General features: G+C 43.3%; 1 protein-coding gene across 2 annotated transcripts in view; it reads right to left on the reverse strand.

The window, feature by feature from the left end:
* Positions 1-27,637, reverse strand: part of pcsk5b (proprotein convertase subtilisin/kexin type 5b) — a 119,435-nt gene that overhangs the window by 50,999 nt on the left and 40,799 nt on the right. For both annotated transcript variants that reach the window (XM_072434024.1, XM_072434025.1), the window contains exons 9-20: positions 27,272-27,372; positions 20,522-20,625; positions 16,324-16,441; positions 14,023-14,211; positions 13,810-13,946; positions 13,500-13,619; positions 11,933-12,035; positions 7,233-7,426; positions 6,728-6,812; positions 2,919-3,022; positions 2,707-2,842; positions 2,145-2,260 (exon numbers count right to left, since the gene is read on the reverse strand). In XM_072434024.1, the coding sequence (XP_072290125.1) occupies positions 2,145-2,260; positions 2,707-2,842; positions 2,919-3,022; positions 6,728-6,812; positions 7,233-7,426; positions 11,933-12,035; positions 13,500-13,619; positions 13,810-13,946; positions 14,023-14,211; positions 16,324-16,441; positions 20,522-20,625; positions 27,272-27,372 (1,507 nt within the window). The remainder of the gene's footprint in view (positions 1-2,144; positions 2,261-2,706; positions 2,843-2,918; positions 3,023-6,727; positions 6,813-7,232; positions 7,427-11,932; positions 12,036-13,499; positions 13,620-13,809; positions 13,947-14,022; positions 14,212-16,323; positions 16,442-20,521; positions 20,626-27,271; positions 27,373-27,637) is intronic.

Genomic DNA, 27,637 nt, shown 5'->3' on the forward strand with positions numbered 1-27,637 from the left:
TGCTTATGGGAAATGTCTGATTGTTTGCTTTTCCATTAAAAAAAAACAAGCTCAGCATTATATTTGAACTTCACAAAAAGTATAATAAATATTTAATATAAATAAATATTGACCAGATTTGATAGAAATGATTTATATCAAATCTGGTCAATATTTATTTCTAAATCTAAAAACAAGAATTTGGCCATGATAAAACTAATAAAATAAAACAAATAGTGTATAATCCAATGTTAAATGTGTGATGTCACTCTAAACCACCTGGATTTGTCATATTTTGTGATATTCTGAGTTTAATCCCAGTTTTTTCCAGTGAAATCACATTGTGTTCCACTGAAACCTTTGACTCAACTCGGTTTTATTTAGACTGTTTTATTTGACAAATTTTTAAAGGGTCTATATTCTTCTTTTAACGGGTTTATTGATTCAGACTCAGGTCAGGTCCACACTCATCCTTTGTGATAAAAAATGTTGGATAAAATATACTGTAACAGAGACCCGAGAGCAGAGGTGGGTAGAGTAATGTTACTTCAAAACAATACTGCTCACAAAGTAGTGCTCGAGTAAGAGTAACTGTCTAAAAGTAATATCTGGTTTATAATTTATAGTTCATGTAAGGATAAAACATGAAATAATACGGTTATTGAGTTACTGACTTTAACCTAGTGTGTAGGTGTCACCTTGCTCGGGTCATGTAAGATAAGATAAGATATTCCTTTATTGTCCCACATGGGGAAATGTGTGCTGATTGTCTGGTTTAAAGGGTCATTTTTAATGATAATATAAAGTACCTTCAAGTAAAGGAAGTGTGGGCGATGAGACAACATTTTTTTTTTTAATTCTTGGGAGTTGATTACTATTTTGATATGATCACAACAAATTTAAACTTGATCTTTTTATTACTGTTTTAGAGATGACACTTCATTATGATTAGTCAACTCGACCTTCCACTCACTCAGAGCCTTAATCTGACCAATAGCAAGAGTGGGCGGGGAAAAGTGCCTGTGTTAGATACTATACAATATTAATACTATGCCAATCCAACAGAAACATGTTAAAACATGTCCTTAAACATATTAGTTGTTGTTTAATTATCAGTCAAATGTAAAATGTCTGTATAATGAACCACAAAAGTGCAGAAATATAACTTTTTTTTTTCCATTTCCATTTTTAATCAGCTCTTTTTGTACCATAAGAACGATATACCCAGTAAGTTTAGCATGATGTACACTGTATTGTCCAACACTAATGGTTTAGCAGTTGCTTCAAATGGATAAGTGTGGACTCAACCTGGGAAGGGATTATAAATCATCTCCAGTGAGACTTAAGTGTCACAGGAAAGCAGTGGTCAGATACACAGTGGAATTAAGGACAGCGGCAGGCAAAGCAAACATGCAGAATCTGACATGCTGAGAGCACAAATCACAAAAGGACAGAAGACAAAAAGATCCCAAAGGTAGGTGGAGCGCTCATATAAGTGTTAGCTGTTTTGTATGAAAATGCAGCAGCTGCCAAAAAGAGCTCTACGGACTGTAGCCCACTGCAACAGTGGAGTGAGTGCACGTTAGGAACAGACGTGGGGTTAATACATTTAGTTTACACTCAGAAATAACAGAGACCAGGAAACACTCAACCCTCAAATCTAGCCAATGACAGATGTTAGTGTTTTAGGGTGATTTCTTCTGTAAACATATGAGCGATCGTGATGATGTCTTGCCTTGTGGTAGGCAAAAAACAACATGGCAAACAGTCGCTATCAAATGTTTTCTACGTTGTGGTTGTGACCAAAGACTATACAGTGACATTCTATCAGAGTATTTACTCCACAGAGAAAAGTTAAACCAGTGAAATAAGCCACACTCAGGACAGTTTGAGTAAGTTTGTGACATTTAAGGGGGTTTGTTTGTGTGTGTGCAGCACGTGTCACAGGGATTGTGCTGGGCTGGGTTCCTATAGGTTTGAATCAGATATTTGGATCAATTAAAGAGTTGCAGCCCGGATCAAATTTCAAATGGGCCGGATTTGCTAATCTTATTTTTTGTCTTTGTAAAAGCTGTGAGAAGACAACAGCGATCGCTCGTATGTTAACGGCCACAGTACTGTAGGGTGTGGTCCTCGGACCTCCACTGGGGCACAGTAGAACTCACCATCTTTGCAGATCGTGGTGACCACACAGGCCCCTCCCTCCAGGTTGTAGCTGCTCACACAAGTGCTGCAGTTCTGCTCTCCGGGGCCCAGACACTCGTAGCAGCTGTGGTCACACCTAAGCACAGGCACAGGAACGTTCAGTGAGAGCCAGGAAATACTGTGACTAATCAGGCATAATTTCTACTGAATTGTAGAACCTGTTTGTTCACACATGGTATAAATCACTTTTTACAGTGCATCCGGAATGTATACACGTCGCTTTACTTTCTCTACATTGTTTTTCCACTGATTGTCCTGGAGATGCTTCTACAATCTCTGCAGCACTCCACCATCAGGCCTGTGTGGTAGAGTGGCCAGACGGAAGCCACTCCTCAGGAAAAGGCACACGATGGCTCGTCTCGAGTTTGTACAAGGCCCCTGAAGGACTCATTGAACAGCAAGCATCACGTCGAGAGGAAACCAGGCCCCGCTCATCACCTGAACAGCACCATCCCTACAGTTAAGCTCAGTGGAGCTAGCGTCATGGTGTGTGTGTGTGTGTGTGTGTGTGTGTGTACTCACTTCTTGCAGGCACGCTGCACCTGTCCCTGGTCCAGTGTCTCGGACAGGTAATAGCCGCTGCTGCAGGTAGACACACACCTCCAGTCCTCCAAAATGTAGCTGTCTGCACACTTTGTACAGGCCTCTATGCCTGTGCCTGAGGACAGAGGACAGCTCCGTGTGGGCACTTTACATTTGCTGTGTGTTTAAATCACTCAAACACTGTAAAGTACCTGCACAGGTGGCACACGCTCGATGGCAGGGCTCACAAGTCCGTCTGTGACCATTGTAATACGTCCCAGCGTCACATGTCATCTGACACCGATTTCCCTGGAGACTGAACAAACAGAAGAGATTTGTGAACTTTTGTAACTTAATTTACAACTGCAAGGGCTAAAGGACTCTGGAATATCTACATGACGGCTCTCTGAAGGATTTAGTTCAGTTCGCACGTTTTAAAACAAGTCCAGGAGCTAAACTAATACAAGAATCACATCCATTTCAAACCTGCTCAGGTGTAAACTACAAACACTATAGTTTTTTTAGTGTCTTGCAAACGTATTCATACTCCTGGATCATTTCTACATTTTGTCATGTTGCAACCACAAACTAAAACAGACAATTGTGAAGAAAAAAGTAATTTATACATGATTTGCACACAAAAAAGAACCTTGAAAAGTATTCAGCCTTCAAATATGTCCATTTCCAAATGAAGTCTGAATGTCAATTTGTCCATTTGTCTGATGTCTGTTTCCATGTCAGTCCAGTCCTAAATTGCTGGTGAAGTTTGTGTCATCCATTTCTTTGTGATGGCCTTTTTCCAGCCACCAAAAGTAAGTTCAAAAGGTATCCAATCATTGTGTCCATGGCGGGAGTTTTGAGGGCCAAATACATAGTTCTAAAATTGAGAGGGATGGCAATGTCAAAAACAGTTCATTTCTGTCCAATGTTTCTGAGCAACAGGACAGTCCCAGAACACGTGATAGTGGTTTGCCTCTTGCTGCCACAGTTTCACCAGCATTTAGCATTTCTTTGTGAATAATGGGACACTTTGACATGGTGTTATGAACAACATGACACATTCTTCCAACAGAATTCCCTCCAGACATGTGATTTTGAGGTACTCCTGAGATGTACACATTTTCCCACTCTTCATCTGTCAAAACAAGATGAGCTTCTCTTTCCCATTTGTTTTTAATAGTTCAGTAGCTGTCCAGATTAGCAATGCATTGGTATCATTTAGACATATTCCCCTTGAACGTTCTCTTTATAAGTCTTGATAAATATTTCAGTCAGAAGGTTATAATGGTCATTACTTTGTTTAATTTCTTGGTTATAATAACTCTTAATTGTAAATACCTATAACAGTCCTCCAAGTCAAATAAACATATCAAAGCTTTTCATGTGATTGAATAAAAATCAGCATTTTAACCATATTTATTTTAGTTGCCGCTCCATCTGTATTGAATCTGATTGGCCTATAGAGCAGCGGACCTCTGCAGCTCCTCCAGAGTTCCAGAGTTCCCATGGGCCTCTCAGCTGCACCTCTGATCAGGGCTCTCCTCGTTTGACCTGTACGTTATGATGGACGATCATGTCTTGGTTGTTTTGTAGTTGTTCCATACTCTTTCCGTTCTCGGATGATGGATTGAACAGTGCTCCATGAGATGTTCAAAGCTTTTATAACCTAACCCTGCTTTAAACTTCTCCACACTTTCTTCCTGACCCGTCTGGTGTGTTCCATGGACTTCAAGAAAACGTTTTCTCCCCAACATTCTCTTAACAAACTGCTATCCTGAGATTAGATGACACTCAGGAGGACTCTATTGAATCATTAGGTCAATATTCAATATTCCAGCAAACATCAGGAAACTTCTCACAGCAGTTAGTCCCACTCAGGGAAAAGAGGCATTTTCAGTAAGAGACAGAGAGCCAGCTCCAACAAGAGGTTACTCTCTACATATAGAGAGCAGCAGAGGAGTGGAGTCTCTCTGTGCCCTGGTCTCGCACACGTTTGCCTCGGGTTTAGGACAAGCCAAGGCTTTGCCCAGTGTGTATACCATGCGCTCTGTGCCTCTCTGTGCCTCTCTGTGCCACTCTGCCGCCCCCTCTTCTGTGACGTTCCCTTGGGCTCGTCTCCACCCGTTTAGTCCAACTCCCCAAACTGACTGCCCGTTTGGCCGTATAAAGCCTGACATATAGCCTGAATATGTTGCATTTATATCGCCCCCTTTCCACGGTAAATGTGACACAGGAGCGCATTGGTACCAATCACCATCATGCAGAGAGGAGAGGGAGCTGAGAGGAGGAGAGACAGAGGGAGCTGAGGAGACAGAGGAAGCTGAGAGGAGGAGAGGAGAGGGAGGGAGCAGACGAGAAACAGAGGGATCAGAGAGGAGGAGCGGAGACAGAGGGATCAGAGAGGAGAGGAGGAGACAGAGGGAACTGAGGAGGAGAGAGAGGGAGCAGAGGAGGAGGAGAGACAGAGGAAGCAGAGAGGAGAGAGAGGGAGCAGAGAGGAGGAGAGGAGACAGAGGGAGCAGAGAGGAGGAGAGGAGACAGAGGGAGCAGAGAGGAGGAGAGGAGACAGGGGGAGCAGAGAGGAGGAGAGACAGAGGGAGCTGAGAGGAGGAGAGACAGAGGGAGCTGAGAGGAGGAGAGACAGAGGGAGCTGAGAGGATGAGAGGAGACAGGGGGAGCAGAGAGGAAGAGAGACAGAGGGAGCTGAGAGGAGGAGAGACAGAGGGAGCAGAGAGGAGGAGAGACAGAGGGAGCAGAAAGGAGGAGAGACAGAGGGAGCTGAGGAGACAGAGGAAGCTGAGAGGAGGAGAGGAGAGGGAGGGAGCAGACGAGAAACAGAGGGATCAGAGAGGAGGAAGGAGCGGAGACAGAGGGATCAGAGAGGAGAGGAGGAGACAGAGGGAGCTGAGGAGGAGAGAGAGGGGGCAGAGGAGGAGAGGAGACAGAGGGAGCAGAGGAGGAGAGACAGAGGAAGCAGAGAGGAGAGAGAGGGAGCAGAGAGGAGGAGAGGAGACAGAGGGAGCAGAGAGGAGGAGAGGAGACAGGGGGAGCAGAGAGGAGGAGAGACAGAGGGAGCTGAGAGGAGGAGAGACAGAGGGAGCTGAGAGGAGGAGAGACAGAGGGAGCTGAGAGGAGGAGAGGAGACAGGGGGAGCAGAGAGGAAGAGAGACAGAGGGAGCTGAGAGGAGGAGAGACAGAGGGAGCAGAGAGGAGGAGAGACAGAGGGAGCAGAGAGGAGGAGAGACAGAGGGAGCTGAGGAGACAGAGGAAGCTGAGAGGAGGAGAGGAGAGGGAGGGAGCAGACGAGAAACAGAGGGATCAGAGAGGAGGAGCGGAGACAGAGGGATCAGAGAGGAGAGGAGGAGACAGAGGGAGCTGAGGAGGAGAGAGAGGGGGCAGAGGAGGAGAGGAGACAGAGGGAGCAGAGGAGGAGAGACAGAGGAAGCAGAGAGGAGAGAGAGGGAGCAGAGAGGAGGAGAGGAGACAGAGGGAGCAGAGAGGAGGAGAGGAGACAGGGGGAGCAGAGAGGAGGAGAGACAGAGGGAGCTGAGAGGAGGAGAGACAGAGGGAGCTGAGAGGAGGAGAGACAGAGGGAGCAGAGACAGAGGGAGCAGAGAGGAGGAGAGACAGAGGGAGCAGAGAGGAGGAGAGACAGAGGGAGCTGAGAGGAGGAGAGACAGAGGGAGCTGAGAGGAGAGACAGAGGGAGCAGAGAGGAGGAGAGACAGAGGGAGCAGAGAGGAGGAGAGGAGACAGAGGGTATTGAGAGGAGACAGAGGGAGGCTCATGCACAAACCAAAGTCCAAATCTGAGAAAGCCCATATTATTGACAATGACACTGCTACGTACATTTACAGAATTCAAACATAAGCCTACTGTTATTTCAGGTTAATGCAGGCATTTGCATAGTAAATATAATACAATAGTAAATATTGTTATTATAATTGAATACGTTATATTACCAGTAGAATATCTCTCTAAGGGGGAGAGATTGGATTACATGTTTTGCTGGGAACATTTACCTCATTCCGGGTTTGCACTCGGTGCAGATGCTCGAGCCGGTGCACTTCTTACAGTTTTCAGGACATCGACGGCAAATGTTTGAATCTGGAGACACAGATGACAGCACCATGGAAACAGAATCATACTGTGGACGGTTTACACATAATGAAGGCTTTTTAAACTCAAAAATGTCCTGTTGTATGACTACAAATAAAAATGGATGAACTTTTTGGATAACAAAATGCTAATGTCTACTGGTAATTGACACATGGCTCAAAAAGTGCTGTTTGTTCAGTAAAAGATGTAAACATGTCGACAGGAAATGATGACACATCCGTAAGGCAGTTTTCATTATAAAAGGAGGTTGAATTAGTGCGTCCCATCACCAGAGAAGGCTATGGTGGCCACTAAGTTATACAAATTCAAGATAAGTTAATATAGTGCCTGTGCCACTGTAATCTCAGCAGAAACCGTTCCACCAGTTTCCTGAAAGTGTCCACATAGAGCACATTCTTGAGCTGGTACCTTGGTCGAGGTAGAAGCTGTCAGCGCAGTTGGCCACGCAGGTGTTCGAGCCCTCGTTGAGGTGGAAGCCGGGCCGACAAGTGCTGCACTGGTCACTGCGGCTGCCCACACACGTCTCACAGGACGAAGAACACTTCTTACAGCGCTTTCGGTCGTCACGGAAGAAGCCGCTGGGACACTCAGACACACACATCCTGAACACATCCAGTCACAACACAAACCGCAAACACTTCAATGTACTTCCCAAATTACAAAGGAGTATTCAAAAAGCAATCCTGATTAAAAATTTGATTCAATGATTCAAATATTTGATTGCAAACATACAAAAAAATCAAGAGGCTCTAAACGTTTGCGGTGTGGCCCATAGGCCCAAATGAATGGAAATGTATGAAAGTAAATTGAGGTTGTATTTAATTATAGCATAATATATAACAGACATAACAGCAGGCATTAGTGACAGCACAAATGCACAGCTCGTACTTATGCTTTTACTGACCATTTATGGAGGATTATGGCAGATCGGATAGTATTTATGTTTTGGCTGAACTTTACACGGACTCTGTTTGGCTGCATCTTCTCACTGGATGTGAACCACAGCACATTGATTTGCAGTTTACGCGTTTACCTGGAGGAGGAGGAGGAGGAGGAGGAGGAGGAGGAGGAGGAGGAGGAGGAGGAGGAGGAGGAGGAGGAGGAGGAGGAGGAGGAGGAGGATTACAGCGTGTTGGGCATGTCTTCACCACGGACAACAGACTGTGGCGTAGATTTACACACAGCATGTTTTTGGGTGGATATAAGGGTTGTTCTTTATCTAGAGGCTGATACACTGCTTTGTTTGGGTCAGTGCAGGCTTATGTTAAACATGGTGATGCTTGTGCAGAATTCTCGTGCACACCTGCGTTGTGACAACTGTGCTGAGTATTTATTGGCTCATTGACGAGAATCATTTAAAGATGGGCTGCAACGTCTGTTAGTAAGTGGAATTTAGCTTTTATTTTTTCACAACGAAGTCTGGACGGTAAGTTTTAACCAATGACAAAACAATTTCATGAGTTAATTCGGCCAAACCCGAGAACGCGCTTTGGTAACCGAATGAGTCAACCGCTGTCCAGTCCGGTCGCAAAACCGGTCTGATGTCACTGATTTTGCGACCGGACCCTCATTGTTCTCGTCTGAAATGTGGAAAACAGAGCAGAATTTTAAATTTTAAACGATGACTCTTGCAATAACACGAAGATGTGTAGCACTGCACTGCTCTCAAGCGAGAAGTGGGCTCTTTAAGTCGCCCAAACGGAAGACTAGAGGACGTCTTTAGACACGATTTGTCCCGGACTAAGAGAATGTTTTTTGAATCCCAGTGGCGATGTATGGCAATCAATGTTATGCTACTGACATTTCACAAAAGACAGTTTCCAAAACCTCACAAAGTATCGACTTGGATATGCGAAAAATATTTTCACATCGCAGTTGTCTGTGTTTTTCGTAGCAGCCGTATGCGCTGTCTGACTGACGCCTTATGCATATTACTGGCTGTAATAATTATACCAGGAAGTTGAATGGAGGACGCAGCGCAGTGGACTCACACCGGTGTCCAAGTTTATCTCACCGGTTACGCTGGACTCACACAGCTGGAGTCCTGACTCACACTGGTATAGTTATCTGGTATAGTTATCTGCTATAGTTATCTGAATAACTTGTCTGGGAAGTGCGTGTCAGTGTGCTGCGAAAGAGCCCGGTGTCCACAGCGCGGCGAACACCGGGGAGAGGACGCGCTGCGAAAGAGCCCAGTGTTCGCCGGATCCACAGCGCGGCCTGGTGTTCGCAGCGTGGCGAACATATTACGGTGCAAGCGCGGACTCCATCATCCACATTGGTGAGCAGCACGCGCGCACTTTAGAGAATGCTACTATCTGACTTGTGAACTTTCGGACTTGTGGGGTGGAACCGTTTGACTAGTAGTTTGCAGTTTATAACTAATACAGTGAGGAACTTCGTCAACATTGTATTTAATATAATTTCATGGGAAATATTCCAGTTTAACACGCACCATTCAGAAAATCTGTCGATGTCCAGTCGCCATATCATTCTCGTCTCCTCATCATCATTCTCTTCCGCTCTATTTTCATCGTCTGACGAGGCGTCAGGCTCAAATATATGAGGCAGCAGCTGCAGGACCTGTTCTTCAACTGGATACTGTTCGTCATCCGTTGAAATCCGCTCACTTGACGAGGATTCACTTGTGTTTTGCTCGCTATTGCTGTCCACTTCAGTGTAAAGATCCTCAGTGTTGGCTAGACAATGTCCCGGTGTGACGAAAACCTAGTTTGAGCTACGCTGCCCTAGGAGCAACTATGGGGGAAGTATGGCAGCTTGAGCACTATCCTCTGCTAAAGAATACTTTTCCTATCAACAATATTTAATATTTTACTGTAGTTCACCGGTGTTTGTTCATTGCTGTTTACATGTTTTTCCCCTTATTCCACTCCTGTAGGAGAGTGCTTCTGTTTCAGACCCTGCTGATGCTCTGTAGACACGGATGCTCCTCAACTACCTGAGGAATTCTCTCGTTTGTTCTAATAATTAATCAAAATCAAATTGAGTTCGATCCCTTTCTAAAACAATTGATTGATTCAGTGTTTGATGAAAAGATCTAAAAAGCTACTTGAACAAACACATTTTTCAGAATGTCAATACAGCTGTAATATAATTCACTGCAACATGCCTCAATCATTTTCTGAAGGAAGAACAAAAACAGCATGGTTGTTCCATTGTCCCCATTAGGGATGTATACCTAAACCCACGTTCAGGTTCAAGTCCGGATTCGAATCCAGAGGTTTAGGTTCAGGTCCGGACCTAATGAGTCCGGCTGAACTCATGCCATTTTTGCATAATGTCATAACAGCATAACACAAGCTACTTCACTAAATTAAGTTGAAGACACATGAACAAAGACGACAATCAAACACAAGGCTTAACTGCAGATTGAAATAAACTCAACTTGTCTGGTTTATTCACTGTTTTTAACAGAAGTTACAACTTACAAATCACAAGCTAGGAGGTAGCTAACACACATTCATGTGTTTTACTCTTTTACTAGAGGAACAACTTCCGAACAAGAGCAAGTTGAGTATTGGTATTGGGGCAGCTGTTTCAGCTGATACTATGTTTGTCACGTGTAATACTGGTTTGACTGGGCTGTTTCCCACACTTGAAGTTTAATGCTTTAGATACATTTCCACTCTTTAATTTTGCAGATCCATTGGCATCAAAGTCATGTAAAAACCTTCAAAAACTAGCATAACAGTCAACTAGAACCACTATAAATCAATCAACTTAGCAGTATAAAATATAGAATATGAAAATATTTTACACTACAAACAATACATCATATTAACAGCATTAAACACAAGACCATATTTAACAACTGTAGAATACAAATACTATTACTAAATATAAGCTCCAGTTAATCAATCCAGCAAATAAACAATATTACTTTGACTTAGTATTTACTTAGATGTATAAATATGTATATTGCACATTAACCCACTGAAATAAATGCTACATCACAACACAACATAATAGTTATTTTATTCATATTGTAGTGACCCTAGTCTCTAGTGCGCATGCGCGGTCTCTGGGGCGGAGCTAAGAGCGGGCTCAGGAGGCGAGGTGGTTTCTGATGTTCCTGTTTCATCACCATGGTTACGGCCAACATTAACCAACTCTGTTCAAGAAATAAAGTGACAACTTGTGAGCACTAAACCAGCATTACTGACCTGAGCGAGAAGTTACAATATTTACACCCAAACCAAAGCACCACCCGCTCCTTTAACAAGCGTTAAACTAACTCACGGAGCGGCACAAGCGGCGACGCACGCGGCGGCTTCAAACGATTCAATTAAGCCAGCGATCTTCCCGAATGTTCGGTCTCTCTCGTCTTTAAACTCATTGCGCCGGCTTCAACTTCTGCCGCGCGGAAGACGCCTGCGTCGCTGATGCTCCGGGCGCGCCATTGACAGCGATGTCAGTGTTTACGTCTTTTCCAGCGCGAATTTCGCGATCTATGGAAGGTTTAGGATGGTTTAGATTCTAGAACGTAAAGGATATAGAATGTGAGTGGTAGATTTTTAATGAGTCCAGAACCTAATCACCGGGGTTTCGGTTTTTTTGGACCTGAACCGAAACGTTTTTACAAGTCCGGATCCGGTCCGTCGTAGCGGTACGCATCCCTAGTCCCCATCAATAGGGATGGTTTTGTATGAAAGAGGTCTGCCCAAACTGTCCAAAGTCATCAGGACATGACAGTCAGATGTCAGACAAAGGATCATTATTTTAGAGCAATATTTTTTATATAACATAATAATATATTTTTTTCCCCTTCAGAATTGGGAAAGGAAAAAAAATACTTTTTTTGTTGCCTCTTCTCCCACACTTGTTCTGGTAAACTCCTTCCACATTTTCACCAGTGGGAGTCTGGTTCCCTGACACGACCTTCTGCCCCAAGCATCAAACACAGGCCTCATTATGGGCACATTAAAGATCTCCTGTGGTGAGCGAGCGGTCAGGAGCTAATGATCAGGTTCTACTCTGTGCACCTGAGCTCGTCTGTCTGTGATTAGAGCCAGTTCAACACAAAGGCTTCCATAGAGACCTCCTGCTGTGCGTGTGAAGTGAAAGGGTCAGCTGTTCTCAGTTCTGACCTGGTGTTGTTCTTGAACTTGAGGAAGTAGTGCAGGCAGTTGATGCAGTGGTGGGGTCCGGGGCCCTCACAGCCATTCTCATTACACTCGGGGTCACAGGGGCCTGGCCACATAAACACACAGTCAGAAGACCACACACGAGGAAGACCGAAAACAGGGATGTGCTGTGACACTCTAAAGGTAAGGTCAGGGTTCATGTTTAGGTGTCAATATTTGGTCCACAGAGCAGCCCAGACATCAACAGATCTGCAGAGTCAAAGGGGACGTTCTCATCCAAAGGGAGGGAGAGCACAAGCTCTACAGAAAGGTGTGTTAAGCATCAAGACATCGTCATCAGTGTCCTCCCCAGAATTTTTTAAGGAATGTTAATAAATGTCTCATACGGGGTTGCATTTTCCTCCAAGGATGGTTTAACGCACCCTAAACATACTATTACATGGTATATAAGCCTAGACATACTATTACATGGTGTATGAGCCTAAACATACTATTACATGGTGTATAGACCTAAACATACTATTACATGGTGTATGAGCCTAAACATACTATTACATGGTGTATAAGCCTAAACATACTATTACATGGTGTATAGGCCTAAACATACTATTACATGGTGTATAGACCTAAACATACTATTACATGGTGTATAAGCCTAAACATACTATTACATGGTGTATAGGCCTATCCACCATCAAGAAATTTGAATATTGGCTACCCAAAACTTAATGGAAATGATAAATAAACAAGACAGTCATTTATATGTTTTACCAATGGACACTGTATAATACAAAATAATGAAAATGTGTTCAGTTTTAGCTAATGGCAGTATAATGCTGAAATCATTTGAATGCTGAAATTAACTCTTCTTGGCCTTTTCATCCATTGGACACAGGCCTCATAGTCAAGACCATCAGGGTTATTTGGACCTTCAGTTGCCAGGAGCATCAGGTCATCCAGCATCTTTGTTGACAGGGAATTCCTTGACTTGGTGTTTATTCTCCCTAAAGTGGAAAACCCCCACTCACAATCTGAAATTGTGAGATGACCACATTGAGATAGTCTCAGGAAGATGCTCTAGTGAGAAACTAATGTTTCTTGTCAAAACGTGTAATTGTCAATTGCCTGCGTTTAGACATGCTGTCAGAATGACAGAAGCAGTACACATGCTTTCGTCTCAGTGAGAATCTCACGTCTTCTGTGATTAGCCGAAACCCCATGGCCGAAACCTCATGCGGGGTTTGTTTTGGTCCTTCTTCCGGGTTTGTGTGTAGGCAGTGTAATCTCTTGATTGGTTGCTGCGCCGCGTCTTGCCGCAAAAAAATCTTTTTCAACTTTTCTGCACTAGCCGCGCTCCCCCGCTCACCGCGCTGGCAATGTGCCGGATTTTAGGGATGGTTTATTTTCTCCCCATTCAGGGATGGCGGGGGCGCCATCTCTGAATGTACATAGCGAGACCCCTGGTCATTCCCTTCAAAATAATTCAGTCATTTATTCAGCCGTAAGTGAAACCACAGACTGACGTGTGTGACTGCAGTGGGACATGGATGATGTTAAATAAGACCGTTACCGTTGTACTCCTCGGTGAACTCCTCCTCTGTGGGTAGCTCCACGGAGCGGGGCTTATCACTGCGGGTGTACGGGTGCACAGAGGTGCCGTACAGGACCAGGGACCACTCCTTCAGTTTACCTAAAACAAACACATTTGTGCACTTTCTCTGGGTTTCTCCATGTTGTGGAGATAAAGACATATAGGCCTGAGGGTAGCAGGTGACTATAATGATACTGTTCTTCTCTCATGTATTTCTAAGCTTTCCTCACATTTTTGATCACAGACTCATAACGGAGTCTGCACCTGTCAGACAAACATAGGAACGTACCAGGAACTTTCTGGCTGCGGAGCTGGAAAGGAGAGTCGTAGATCTCCAGGACCCAGTCGCCGGCAGCCTTCTCGCCCCAGCAGTGCGTGGTCATGAACTCCCAGTTTTTAAAGCCCTCGGTGGAGTGGTCAAACAGCCTGCACACACACAGGCTTCAGACTCAACAACGATACGCTCATGCCTGTACACTGGGCAGTGCACACAAGGGGTCACCTGTTGGCCAGCAGCTGCGACTTGGTGCCAGAGGGTGAGGTGAGGTTAATGGACAGGTCCCCTCTGCGGGGGTGCAGGATGGTGATGCGGACCACCACGTGCTCCAAGTAGATGACCTGGTTGTTGGGGCTGTCGGGGCATCCTGTTGCCTTGTACACCGAGCGGACCACGTGTTCTGGGCGGATGTTTCTGCCGGACAGAGGCACAGTTCTTAGATTACTTTTTTGGGGTGGGAAGATACCAGTGTGTCACCATTCAATTCTTGTCTCATTACATGGGTCACGGTTTTGATATAATTTTAGCTAACTATTTTTAACTAAATACTGTTGATTTGGTTAACTTTCAATAAAGTACATAATACATGAATATAGTCCATAGGACATTAAAGGTGGAACGGACAATTTTTTTCAGCAAATTTTGTATCATATTTCCTCGTGGCGTGGATAAATCATTTGTCCTGCCACGTATCAATCATAAAACGCACCTACCGCTCACCTGCAGCCGCGTGCGGTTCGTCCCCACGTTTCCGCGTGTCTAAGCGCATGGCTCTATCATATTATAGTTCCCTCAGTGTACGGGGCAAAATGAAGACGGAGAAAGACAGTTCGAGCTGACGCAGAAGTGGACAGAAATCTACGGGAGACGAACGATGCGATGCGATCCGTCGCGCTAATAAACAAATGCATGTGTGTGTTGTATCGATCTGCGCGGGGGAGTGCGCATGCGCACTTCCGCCTGCGTTCTCAAATCGCCGAAAAATCGTCCATTGCGCCTTTAAGTCAGGATCATGCTTTTTATTTTGGTTTAACGATAAGACTATATATATGTTTATGATGTATGATACTTATAGGTTTTTAGACATACAATCACTTTCAGACTTTCTATTGTGTGAATTTTACTTAATTTGATAATTTATTATTTCTATAATGTATTTAACTAAAGTGCTGGTCATGAGTTGTGTCTGTGATTCTCTGCCTCGTCTCCAACAGACGCTCCTCCTGTTACTGATAAAACACACACAGCTCTACTCTCGCCTCTATTTGATCACAAAAACATTAAACCAAGTAAGGCATCTAAACAGGTTGTTTTCTAAGGGAAACTTGAGTTACGAGCTCCTTTAATTACTGACATCAGACAACACAGATTGCACGGGGGAATGATAATCGAACCCAAAGCGCAAGTCGGATCAAAGCACCAATATCGAACGAGAGAATCATCCCATCCCTAGTGGGTCTACTATATGATACAATTGTCCCTGGTCTTCACGCTTCAGTGGTCAAAAGTCTTAACATTTTAGAACAGGGTAAAGGCATGCCACGTGAGGCCGGGTGAACTAGTGGAAAAGGGTCATAACATGAGGTGTATGTGCCTGTGTGGAGGGGGCTTAGAGCAGCTGATTAACAACAGGCCCAGCGCACACGTCACCGCTGTCTCTGCTCCAGCCCACTGCAGACAGACATTACACACAGACTCAGGGGCCGGCCAGAAGGTCACACTGTACCTCCTCCTGTGCTTCCCCACTTTATGAAACACTTATCATTAAAACACATGACGCAACAGCAGTGACCACAGCGAGCACAGGGCACAACAAATGCCTTCTATGAACATTACTGGAGCACAACTTATGGTACGTTCGACTCCATACGAGCTGATAAGGCTGGACAGTAGAGCAGAAGAGACCCAGGCCCCTGTGAGCCCTGCAAACGCCTCCAGCTGCACCAGCTGCTTGGCCCCTGTCACGGAGCAACTTGCACAACCAAGTGCTCTCTCACACAAACACAAGCTCCAAACAACTGAGGAGACAGAGAGGAGCCTGCTGGACACAATCTTACCAGCGAGGCAGATTCGAATATTAGCTATCGCCTTCACATGTCATGCTAAACTGACTTAAAGGAGGTTCTAACCCTGTTCTGTTCTGTTTTTGATGGGGCAACAATTTTAGGAGTTGCATTTAGCTTCATTCACGCTTGTTTCATTATTCCTGCCATCTTCTCTGAGCTTCATAAAAACACTTGCTTTCAAATTTCCAAAGATATGATACAACAAAGTTAGAAATCCGGAGGTTTTTAAGTCCATAAATCATCACTGTACTCATTCCTCAAATCACGTTCATTACCACTGAGTGCCTAATTAACTAACTTGACTAGTTTTTGTTTTTATCCCCATGGTAATTCCCTCCACTACCAGTTGATGCACTTTTTTTGTGTGCATGTGTCCTTTAAGTACACTTGAGACTGTGAGCAGCCGGGAGTACAGACTTGGGCAGTATTTACACTGTGTAGAGTGAAAAGGGGTACATACTTCATCTGTCGGTCGGCGCTCTCCACACAAACATGCTGAGCCGGAACCTGTTTCCAGCGCTCCGCCTCCTTCACCATGGCCTCCGCGTCCATCAGCCCGAAACCGTACAGGTGGCTCACTGGAACAAACGGTGAAGGAAGAACACTTGAACACTTCACTCACCTCAAGGACCATAAGTTACACAGAAGGGCGTAGTGGCAGCAGCATTTTTCTACTCAAACACTCACTACGTTCACATGCATGAGAAGTCAAGAGCGCCACAACCAAACTCAGTTTGTCTTTGCATGTCATATTTCCCAATCTACAGCGGGTCACAGGGCCGAATAAATGCAAGTGGAGGGCTGAGAAACATTCAGGGTCATTTAGCATTAACAAGAAAACTTTGCTAATAAAAACATTAATAAGACATAACCCAAAAACATGGACGAACATCATCTCATTTGATCATTCAGTGTTCTCGCTGGGCTGAGGTTGAAGTATGGCGGTGGGACGAGCCTCTTAATATCCTATTAAGATCACTTAATTCATACGTGAATATTACCTGTAGGAGCTTGGTCAATTGAATTGCGGCCCGCCATGCTAAATCCCCTAAGCGAGAACACTGTCATCAGCATTTGATTTTCCGACATGAGGAACAAGTCACTCTCCCCAGTACAAATACATTGAAGCTCTGGTAGTTTTTGCTTTCACTTTAACGTAAAAGACCAAAACAAAAGCCCACAGGCCAGTCCATGGTGGAGGGGGCATAGCTTATCATCTCTACTGATCTAAAACGAGTGGTGTGATGGGACGGTTGCATTCAGCAGGAACACTACTAATACTAATACACACACACTTCTGCACATGTGTCATTGGGATGATTCCATTAAGACACCAATTGTTCTTCCTGCGTTCCCATGCTTTTTGAAAAACCTGTTTGAATTGGAATAAGCCTTTGTATCCTTTGTCCTGGTGTGCACCAGTCCCAGGGCCGTGCTCGCTAGTGCATGTTGCCACTTTTACTGCCTTTAGCTGCTAGTTAAAGCCGGGGGCTGTACAGCCCAGAAGTGGACTTGCGTACCATGTGACCACTCTGACCAATCAGAGTGAAAACTGTTAGAGCGGAGTAACGTGAAGCAGAGTGAGCCAAAGCTAAAGCCGGAAGAACGTTAACGACCTGAAAATTGGCAAAAGTTGCCACAAAAATCTGATTTTTGTTAAAGCTGTTTGTTTTTACATTGCACTCTATGGGAAAATGCTTTCTCGGCTGCCAAGAATATTTTTATATTTTTTTGCTGCAGTTCCAATGGACTGGCCACTGGGGCCGACACACGACAGGTTTAAGATAGCGACACCCTATCCAGTTAATCAGCTCTATGGTGTCCCTATCCAGTTAATTAGCTCTATGGTGTGCACATGTAAACTTAGTGAGAGTCTCAGTGGTTAGGAGCGTTCAGTTTGGATGTTATTTTGATGCTCCGTCCTGTCGACGCTGCGTTTCTGCTCAGCCTTGTGTTTGGAGGAGGCCTGGCTGACTCCTCACTCACAGGTATGCAGCACACAGTTATGAAACACACTGCACGCTCTGACAGACAGCAGCTGCTCAGGCCTGGCCTAAGCCTCATCAAACACACCCTTGGCTCTCGTATTGTTGTAGTCACTTAACTACACCATAAAAGCAAAATAATCACAATTGCAGGCTTATTGTTGATTCATTTCTCCCTGTGGCCCTCAGAGGCAACTGTTGTTGTGATTTTGGGCCTTACAAAAATAAATTGATTTGATTTGATTTGATTAGTCTCAAGTGCCTCCAATGTGCAAAAGAGTATCAAAAGAATACTGTGTAAAAGGCTGAAACAGACACTTCAAATGCTCAGTCATCAGAATGTTCGAAATTCCAAAATGGAGACGACAGGCAAAAGTGAAAAAGACCTAACAAATGGATGCAAGTCTTTATAACAAACGATAAGCAACTATATAGAATTTCCAGGGTAAAAAGCAGGGTTAGTTTGCGTTTCTATGGCAAAGAATGGATAAGATATTATTTCTAGGCTCAACATTGTATTTGAGATTCACAAAAAGTAAGTAGGTAAAATCAAAACTACTTTTGGCTTAACATTTGAAAAGTAATGTTCAATTAAAGCCGCAAGCGGCAATGATCGGCCCTCGCCAAGCCGCCGCCCCTACGCCGCCACGTCGCAAGAGGAGGGGGCGCTGACGCGCCCCAATGGTCCTTTTATTACGCCTACTGCTGAATCTGTGACGCCGTCACATCTTCTCCCCTTTGTTTTACCATCAAAAAGCAATTTTATTTTGAATTCTTGGCAAAATGTGCGGCTTTGCCGCACAGAGACCGTGACTTTTTGAATAAAAAATGTGGATACCTTTTGATGGTCCACCCCTGAAGATGAGTCTCACCAAATTTCAGGTTAATAGGGCTAACGCCCTGGGAGGAGTTTGTGAAAGTATAAAGTGTAAACATGTTCTGGCGATTTCCCCATTGGAATAACATGGGAGGTTTTGGTCATCGCTACGGCAAAGCCATAACAATTATGACATGGGTCTCATTGACTTTTTTTGATGGGGATGCTAAAATTGAGTTGTGTGTCAAATTTCATATAATTTCGCAAAACTAAACATTTAACATCCATATAAAATCTGTAGGGGGCGCAGTGGCGCCAAATTAATTTATTTCACTTCAAGTAGGTTTAGGGCAAAGAGTTTAACAACTGATTCTAATTTGACGCAATTCGGACTATATCTGCGCAAACGGCAGAAATGTTAAATTTGGAGATTTCTGAAATTCTAGCTAAAGTTTGCGGCTTCACCGCACAGAGACCGTGACAGGTATCAATGTAATTTGAATAACTTTTGATGTCCCACTCCTCAGTACCATTTTCACCAAATTTCAGCGTTTTAGAGCCAACGCCCTGGGAGGAGTTCGTAAAAGTACGACGTTTGGAAAAACTCGAGTCCTGCTTAGCCATTTTTTAACCAATATGGCCGACATTTGGTTGGGTAGACGGCGTTGCCGTAATAATATTTTTTACTTCTCTTGTCACCATCTACCTCTGCGCCAAATTTCATGATTCTACGATCAGATTTTTTTTGGGTCATTTCCTATCTCAATGCATTTTTGGTACATTTGGGGGCGCTGACGCGCCAATTTTTTTTATTTTAGAAAAGGGAAATAGCCAGAATGTAGAGAGGCACGATTTTTAGAGGTGTGCACATTTTTGTGACTTTTTGTCAATGTTCACTGGGTGAAAAATAGGGGGGTTGGTCCCGAGAAGAAGAAGAAGAAGAATATTCCGATGCGAAAACAATGTTTCCCATTTTTTCAAATATCATAAACTATACATTTTCGGAAAGCGCTCGCGCTTTCCTACCTCATGGTGTGGGTCCCTGGTCACTGACGGGTACTTTCGTTAATTTTGAGTGGGCTCCGCCCACTTTGTGTTTTTGGCCCTCTATACAGTAATAATAATTTTTTGCATTACATGCTTATATGCACGGAACATGCAAGATATGGGGAACGTATTCGTGAGCTACTTAGCGCAAATGAGTGCTTTATATGGGGATGAAATGTAAAGTGCTCGTTTAGTGCGCACTTTTGCACGGGCTTCGCCCGTTTACAACGGTAATGTTCCATTTTCCTACTACTAATTAGTATGCACGGGGCGTGTGTGAGTGAAGGAGTGAGTTAGTGAGTGTTTGGAAGAGGGCGAGCGCTTCGAGCTCGATTTTGTGTGCACTACGTGCGCACTTTCGCAGCCGTGCTTCACACGGCCTTATGAGACTAATAGGCCTCTCGCCAGCTTGTGGCGCTCGGGCCTAATAAAACCTAAATCTAATCCCGTCAATAGAATAGTAAGTGTCTTCAAACCAGGCTCTGATATCTCCCACATGTAGCCGGCAGGTTTTCATTTGACAATTTGAAATTCATTTTGATTCATAATATTTTTGAATTTATTGGAGGCTACTTTCAGTTTCTCCATTGAAATCACATTATGTTACGTCCATTCCGTAATGTTGAATTATCTTAAAGCGTCTGTTCCTATCCCTCCATCTTCTTCTCATCCACGGCCGGGGATTGTGGTGGTTGCAGTCGTAAGATACTTTGATTATTAGGAAATCTGTCATGATATATAAAATGTTCCTGCAGTGAATTTCTCCTGACAAAGTGGCATGTTGCGCAGAAATGAAGGTGTGTCTGTACCGTTGTATCCTGCGGCGTTGGTTTTCCAGTCGGGGGCGCTAAGGTGCCCTGCTCTGGACGTCTTTACAATGATGTGCTGAACATCTCTCCAGGTCAGAAGAGGGCTGCAACAAACGCACACTTTATCGCATTTAAGGTTCAGACGAGACAAATATTCATTGGATGCAGGGCTGAGCTCATTATATCGATATCGTACATCGTAACGACTTCTTGGCAATACGTGTATCGATACAGAGATGTGTATTGTGATAAACAACATGAAGTCATTAGAAAGAGTTCTACACTTCTGAACCTACAGACTGCTGCATCACGGCTGAGTCTGAGGAGCTGAACATGTGACATCATCATAGGACAGTTGTATTCTGATATTGACAGTGTGAACATGACATTCTAATGCATTGTTATTCACTTAATCAAAACATTCTTTTAGTAAACATTTCACATCGGTCGTCTGTAAAATACAAATCATTAGGGGTGTAACGATCCGGTTCACTTCCATGATTTAGGACCTTCGATGTGATTCATCACAATTCTGTCACAATTCTTAAAATAATGCTAATTTCTGTGTCCTTTTTGGTGACAAAAAACTGAAGAACAATATATTTTGTCTTTTAATTATTATTATTTTAAATAATATAAGAATTGCACAACTGTCGCCTAATTTAGTTCATGGCATTCGGACTCTGCACGTCATCAAAGCGGTGTTGTGCACATAAGCATGTATCGCATTTGTCCACATGACAATTGGTTGGAGATGCAGCGCGGAGATGAACGGCAGAGATATATTTATATATGTGTGTGTGATGCGTATCGTGACATTTAAAAATCCCAATGCATCGTTACACCCCTACAAATCATAATTGTATTTGGGTTATTATACTTTTTATCTGGACTTTACAGATGCAAAAATACATTTTAATATTTCAATATACATGCATTATTAAATAAAAATGTTTTTTAAAAAAAAATAGTGTTTGATTGGCATTAATAACACTTTATTTGGAACTATTCTCTGTCTAGAAGTCTTCAGTCACCATACTTCAACCTTCAAGACAAGGTGACTACTAAAGTTGAAGCCCAAGTACTACAGACGGATAATCCAGATAATAGTTGAAATACTACTGCCCCCTGTTAGTAGTAATACACCAATAGTTTTTTCTGATTTATTTCATTATCATTTCACCATTATTAAACGCTGAAAGTTGGACGTCTCTTAAAGGGGAGACACGTAAACTCCACTCTGTCCTCGCTGAGAGGCAAAAGTGCAAACCATATTCAAGCTTCAGTGCCACATAACAATCCACAGCTTTCCACATCAAATGAAAAGCCCATGGACTCTAAAGGAGGTTATGGAAGAGGCTGCATGTGAAAGAGCAGAATTAGAGGTAACAGCGTAAAGTGCCGTTGGTCTGCCCTCTCACGTGAGGCATTATGGGACGTCAACGTCCCGGGCCTTTGATCTGAGGAGCTGCACTCAGAGACAGGAGGAAGTGGGTCAGAGCATTTTCTAGGACTCCCTGGCTCTCATCTGCCCACCAGATGCTCCCGGCTCCAGCACCATCCGCACCACCCAGCTGTTCAGTACAGTAGAATGGCAGAGGAATGTTTACCACAGCAAAAGGACTTGCATTCAGACTCAAGTCCCTTATGTTGAGTAATTTGGACTTGTTTAATCATCCTAATTCGACTAGTTTCAGAAATAGTTTGGACAGGTATTTCCTGACAAATGACTGAAGCTTCTACTACTGTAAGTACTGTACTGAGTACTGTAAATGCCCCAATCGTCTTTTTCTGCTTTCCCTTCCACTTCTTCAGTAGTTCACCCCAGTCTAAGAGAATCAAACAGATTAGGGCTGCAGCAAATGATTATTTTAGTAGTTTACTATTAATTTATAAAATTAACAGTTTTCTACTGATTGTTCCTGTTAGGGGTCGCGGGTGACTGGAGCCTATCCCAGTGACTTTGGCCTTAGGCGGGGTACACACTGGACAGGGGCCAGCTCGTCGCATGGTTACCACAGAGACAGACATTCACTCTCACGTTCATAGAGTGGCCAATGTAGCCAACACACGGTGGCAGAGGGGTTAGAGCTCTTGTCTCCCAAAAGGAAGATCCTGGGTTCAAGTTTCGGGCCAGACCAACATCACATGATCTCTCTGGGTGGAATGTGCATGTTCTTCCCGTGTTACCGTTGGTTCTCCGGCTTCATTCCTCTGTCTAAACAGGCAGACTAGTCAATGATTATTTATACAATACAATGAGTCTATAAAATACATTGATCAACTAGATAAAGGTTGGCATAACCCCTCATGGGCCCAGGTGTGTTCTATTGTAGAAAAAGATTCAGTTGTAGTCATCTGGACACTGTTTTTAGAAAAAACAAGACTCTCATCCAAGACTTTGTTCTCAATCTGCGGATCTAGTCTGCAAAAGTAAGCTCTGTCCACTGGGTGGAACCTCCTGATTATAGCCTGTCCTGTTTGTCTATGTGTTAGTTGCTGTATAGCCCTGATAAATTCATTTGTTAGTATTTTGGAGCCATGCAGTGACATTCAGATGCTAATCAGGTGCCGAGGGAAGTGCATTATTTACTCGGACACATTGCAGGGTAAGGCGTACTTTCCAAACTAGATCTGCTGATTAAGAATGACTCTTGGATGAAAGTCGAAACGTCTTGGTTTTTCTAAAAACAGTGTCCAGATGGACAACTGGATCTTTTTCTATATATAAAGGTTGAAATATGGTGACAGTATGTGTATTATTGATGAAAATAGGAAGTTGCTTATATTTGTTAACCTTGTATAGGTTGTATAATTGTCTTAAATAAACTTGTATATGTAGAAATTCATTCAATCAAAGCAAACATTTGGCCTATGCCTATAATAAGTGTGTGATGAGTAACAGTATAGCACGGATGCTATACGTCACCTGATGCATGTACACTACTTCATTTCAACACAGGTAAAGCACAGACAAGTCCTTCATCTTAAACAACTGCTGAGAGCGCGTTCTAAGACAATTATAGGCGTATAACGCTGAGGCTTTCACGTAAAGGGGCTAGAATCTAGCCCCTTTACGTGAAAGCCTCAGCCACCCTTTACGTGCTGTTGTTTTATAAGCGCCAGCATGCGGTGCATCTAGCCGCTAGATGCACCGCATGCTGGCGCTGATAAAACAACAGCATAAACTCAAATGTGTATCTGGTTATCTATCAATTGGGCACTCACCTCGCTCCAGCTCTTGCTTCGCTTGTTTTGATCTGAAGAAATTAAATTTGAAAAAATGATAAGTATGCCTCTAAACAGGCCAACGTAAACCAAACATATGCGTTTGGATCTTTGGGGCCTCTGAGGTAAGAATATAGGCAAGATTCGGAATAATATGCACTTGTTCCTGTCTTTTAGTCACAGGTCCAGCTCCAGGTTTATGTGTAATAGCGAGTACATGAGCCCGGCCGCAAGCTTGATCACTTGTCTCCAGGGATGTGAGCATATTGTCCCTGTGATGGGCTTGTCAAAGTCTTCCCGGACTAAGCTTCATGATGCATTATAATACAGACTGCGCTGAACTAAGCTGACAATCCCTTATAAGCACTGAAACGCAGAGTTCTCTACCACCTAACATACTTTTGTATTTTTGCTATGTTTTTTTTTACAATCCGCGAATCCCGCAATTTTGGCATTCTCCGACCCGCCCAAACCGCGCCCTGCACCACGAAATCTATTTTTCAGCCCGTCTCAGCTTACATTCAGGCCTATTAAAAAGGTTGTGTATTGAAATGCAAAACTTAATTTGGACCACGGATTTGAGTCAGCCTGAAGAAGCAACCTTTTAACAGCCCACTATGGCTGTTTTGTGTGGTTCATTTGTATGTTTTAACTGTGTTAAACCTTGCTGACACTTGGAAAACAGGTTTTTAATCTCAATGGGACGTTCTTTGTCAAATAAAAAGGTTCGAAGGCTCTCTCCTTCCCTCGGTAGCTCTGATCAGGTCAGCATGCAGGAGCAGAGTCAGATGTGCAGGAAGACAGACAGAGGGCACATGAACAGTGGGGACAGTGAATACTGCACAAACATATTCTCTGGATGTTAAGCTTCAAAATATAGCATGTTTTATTACATTTCATACTATGGTCCTTAGTATGAGCCCATCACAGGAAAACGATGCTCCAATCCCCGGAGACAAGTGATCAAGCTGCATTTTTATCTCAGAGGGCCCCAGAGATTGAAACACAGACATATGATCTGTTTGTAGGCCTACCTTTCAGTTCTGCATTTTAATATCTAGAGCTAAAAATGAGAGAAGCAAGAGCTGGAGCGAAGTGAGTGCCCGACAGTTGGATAACTTGTTTATGCATGCTAACTCGTGGTCATGTCTTAAAAGGCTCTCTCAGCAGTTTAAAATTAAGCACTTGCCTGTGCTTTACATGTGTTGAAAAGAAGCAGCCTTCACTGGGTGACGAGCTTAGCGGGCGTTATGCTGCTGCTCAAGCAACTATTAGACTTATCTGTGATCAATCTCAAAAATGTGACCAACAGTTTGGTGGTGGCCACGTCTGATTGTGTGAACCGATGCAATGAATGTGTGCCGTCTTTCGACTAAAAACTCCTCACATCCTTTAGTGGGACACTTAAAAATCTTATAGGAACAAAAAATAATAGTGCAGTGGACGCCAGGCTTAAGAGTGAGAGGAGCAGTGCAAGAGCAGGCTGATAATCCAGAGGAGGAAACAGGCTTATGAGCGGCCTCTGCCTGGTAACACGGAATATTCCCGAGCACAGGGTTTGATTGGATTATCAGGTTAAACAACATGACCTGAGAGAAGGAGCTGTTCTGAAGTCTGTGGCACTGCACCATGACTCACTCACCTCTGTCCTTTGAGTGAGCCTCAATATGACCCAAAGTACACACTACATTAGTTTTACAAAGCAGCCTCTGTCATGGGAGTACATCAGCAGGCACGCACTCAACTTACCTTAGTCCGTAAACGTGACGTTACAGAAAAGAGTCACATATGCACCATTAACCACATCACAGGTTCAGTGCAGTCCAAAGTACAGAGCATTATTAAAACTTATTCCAAACCCATTATTATTATTATTTGCCCTGTTGGTGAATGATTGAGGAATATCTGTTAGAAAATGGATGTCAGCCTATTGATATTGGTGAGCCAACAATAGATGCATACATGAAACTTATATTGTTATTGTATGCTTATGTCTACAGCTAAAGGGGGCAGACTGCTTTGTACAAAGCATGTTGGTGAGGAGTTTCAATAATTGTTTGAGTGTTGCTTTATGTAGAGAGAAGTATGTGCGTAAGTATTACCGTACGTGAAACATTCAACACTGTATACGTTTATATTACTAATGCAAAAAAGAATGTCCAAATATTTATAAGATTGGTGCCTTTTTGAAAAAGGTCATTCCTCTTTTAAAATAGTGTTGCATTTATGTGTTCTGTATTGTAAATATTTGTGTTTGTGCTCCATACCATGGATAGGAAATGGTGAGGAAACTGCTGTTGTCATATTGGGCAATATGCCATATCAGCACAATGATCAGGACTTTCCCTTAAAGCCAGAAGGTCCTCCATCAGGTTAACACGTTTTCTCATCATAACACTATAGTAGCCATAACAACTGTCAATGCCCCGTCTCGTCAGAATCTAAGCAGAGATGGTTAGTATTTGCCAGGTTCCAAAGTGGGGCAGTAGTGCACACTGTCGTTGTGTCCCCCAGTGTCTATGTGCTGGTGTGTGAGGGTGAATGTGGGACAGCGGATGGAAATGAACCCATGGCTACAATCTGGTGTTTACAGTATGTGTATCATGTATGTTCATTAGCGCGCACTGTCCCGATCAAATAAACAAATAATAATAGTAATAATAGGCGCTTTTGCTCCGTAAAAACATTTTCTTATTAATCTGATTTTTTTCTCAACATGGCCCAACAGGACATAAAAAAGTCCAGATAAAAAAGTTGGACATGTTTTCTGTGGTCTGGCTTTTGCTGACCCTGCTTAACCCCGTGACCTCTTATAGGGACAATTTTGTGAATAGGCCTCAGTCCGTCTAAACCAATGACCGAAGTTGCTTAAAAGATACATCATATTACTCTTTAATGTCTTGTTGTTGCTGTGGGATTAAGTGACAGTATATTTTTTTAAAGTTAGCTATTTGTTAACATTTCTTTCATGCATTAAAGTAAAATATGTTTTGTCCCAGTAAATATATGTTGAAAAAGCAGCTCTGTGAGCCCGCTCCTCTCCATTTTATGGTCCACAAAATCAGAAATGCGTTACTGTGACAGTAAACTCTAAATAATGATCATACTCGTAATGCAGCAGGTAAGTGAGCAATAACTTTGGATGGCTGCGAGCTGTTTAAAATTAGCTCTTATTTTAGTAAAAAATGTGATCAGATGTGAGTGTTTTTTAAGTTATAAGATTCTAAGTACATTTTTTTTTATAAGTTATCAGTTTTTTTATTTAATAGTTTAATAATAAATACATAACTTAAATCAGATGTTGAATTGAGGAATATGCTGTGTCAAAATAGAGCTCTCAAAAAAAAAAAACTAGGGGCACAATAGGGATGTAATGATTTTTCGTAAGACATGGGAAATTCCAAGATGCGTACTAAAAATCGTATCTGGGCGGTGTCGCTGTTTCTTCCTCTTCAGTGTGTGCGAGAGGAAGGGGCGGAGTTACAAGTACAATGCAATAAAGTTCCTCTGCCAAAAACTTACTTTGCCTCCAGGGCCAGGGCGATGATGGCAGCGGCCATGGGGGCTGAGGCAGACGTCCCTGTGTGGCTGTCTGTGCATCTGTGCCTCAGGTCTGTGGTGATCTGCAAACACACAAGACAACACGTCAGCTTCAGGACACAACCACAACTGCACAATAAGCTTATTGACAAATCATCCGCAAATCTGTTGTTTAGACCTCTACAACAAAATAATCAAGAATGTAGAGATAAGTTTAGCAGTTCATATTTCAGTCTTCTCTTAAATGTTTCAAGTACATGCTCTACTCAATCATGATTTTAAAACATAAACCATGCATCCAATCCAAAGAAAGACTGCCATAAGATAGTTTTCACAAATGGTTGAATC

Source organism: Eucyclogobius newberryi, unplaced genomic scaffold (assembly GCF_026437365.1).
Source record: "Eucyclogobius newberryi isolate DKJ021-1_F unplaced genomic scaffold, fEucNew1.0.hap1 SCAF_6, whole genome shotgun sequence".
Classification (NCBI taxonomy): domain Eukaryota; kingdom Metazoa; phylum Chordata; class Actinopteri; order Gobiiformes; family Gobiidae; genus Eucyclogobius; species Eucyclogobius newberryi.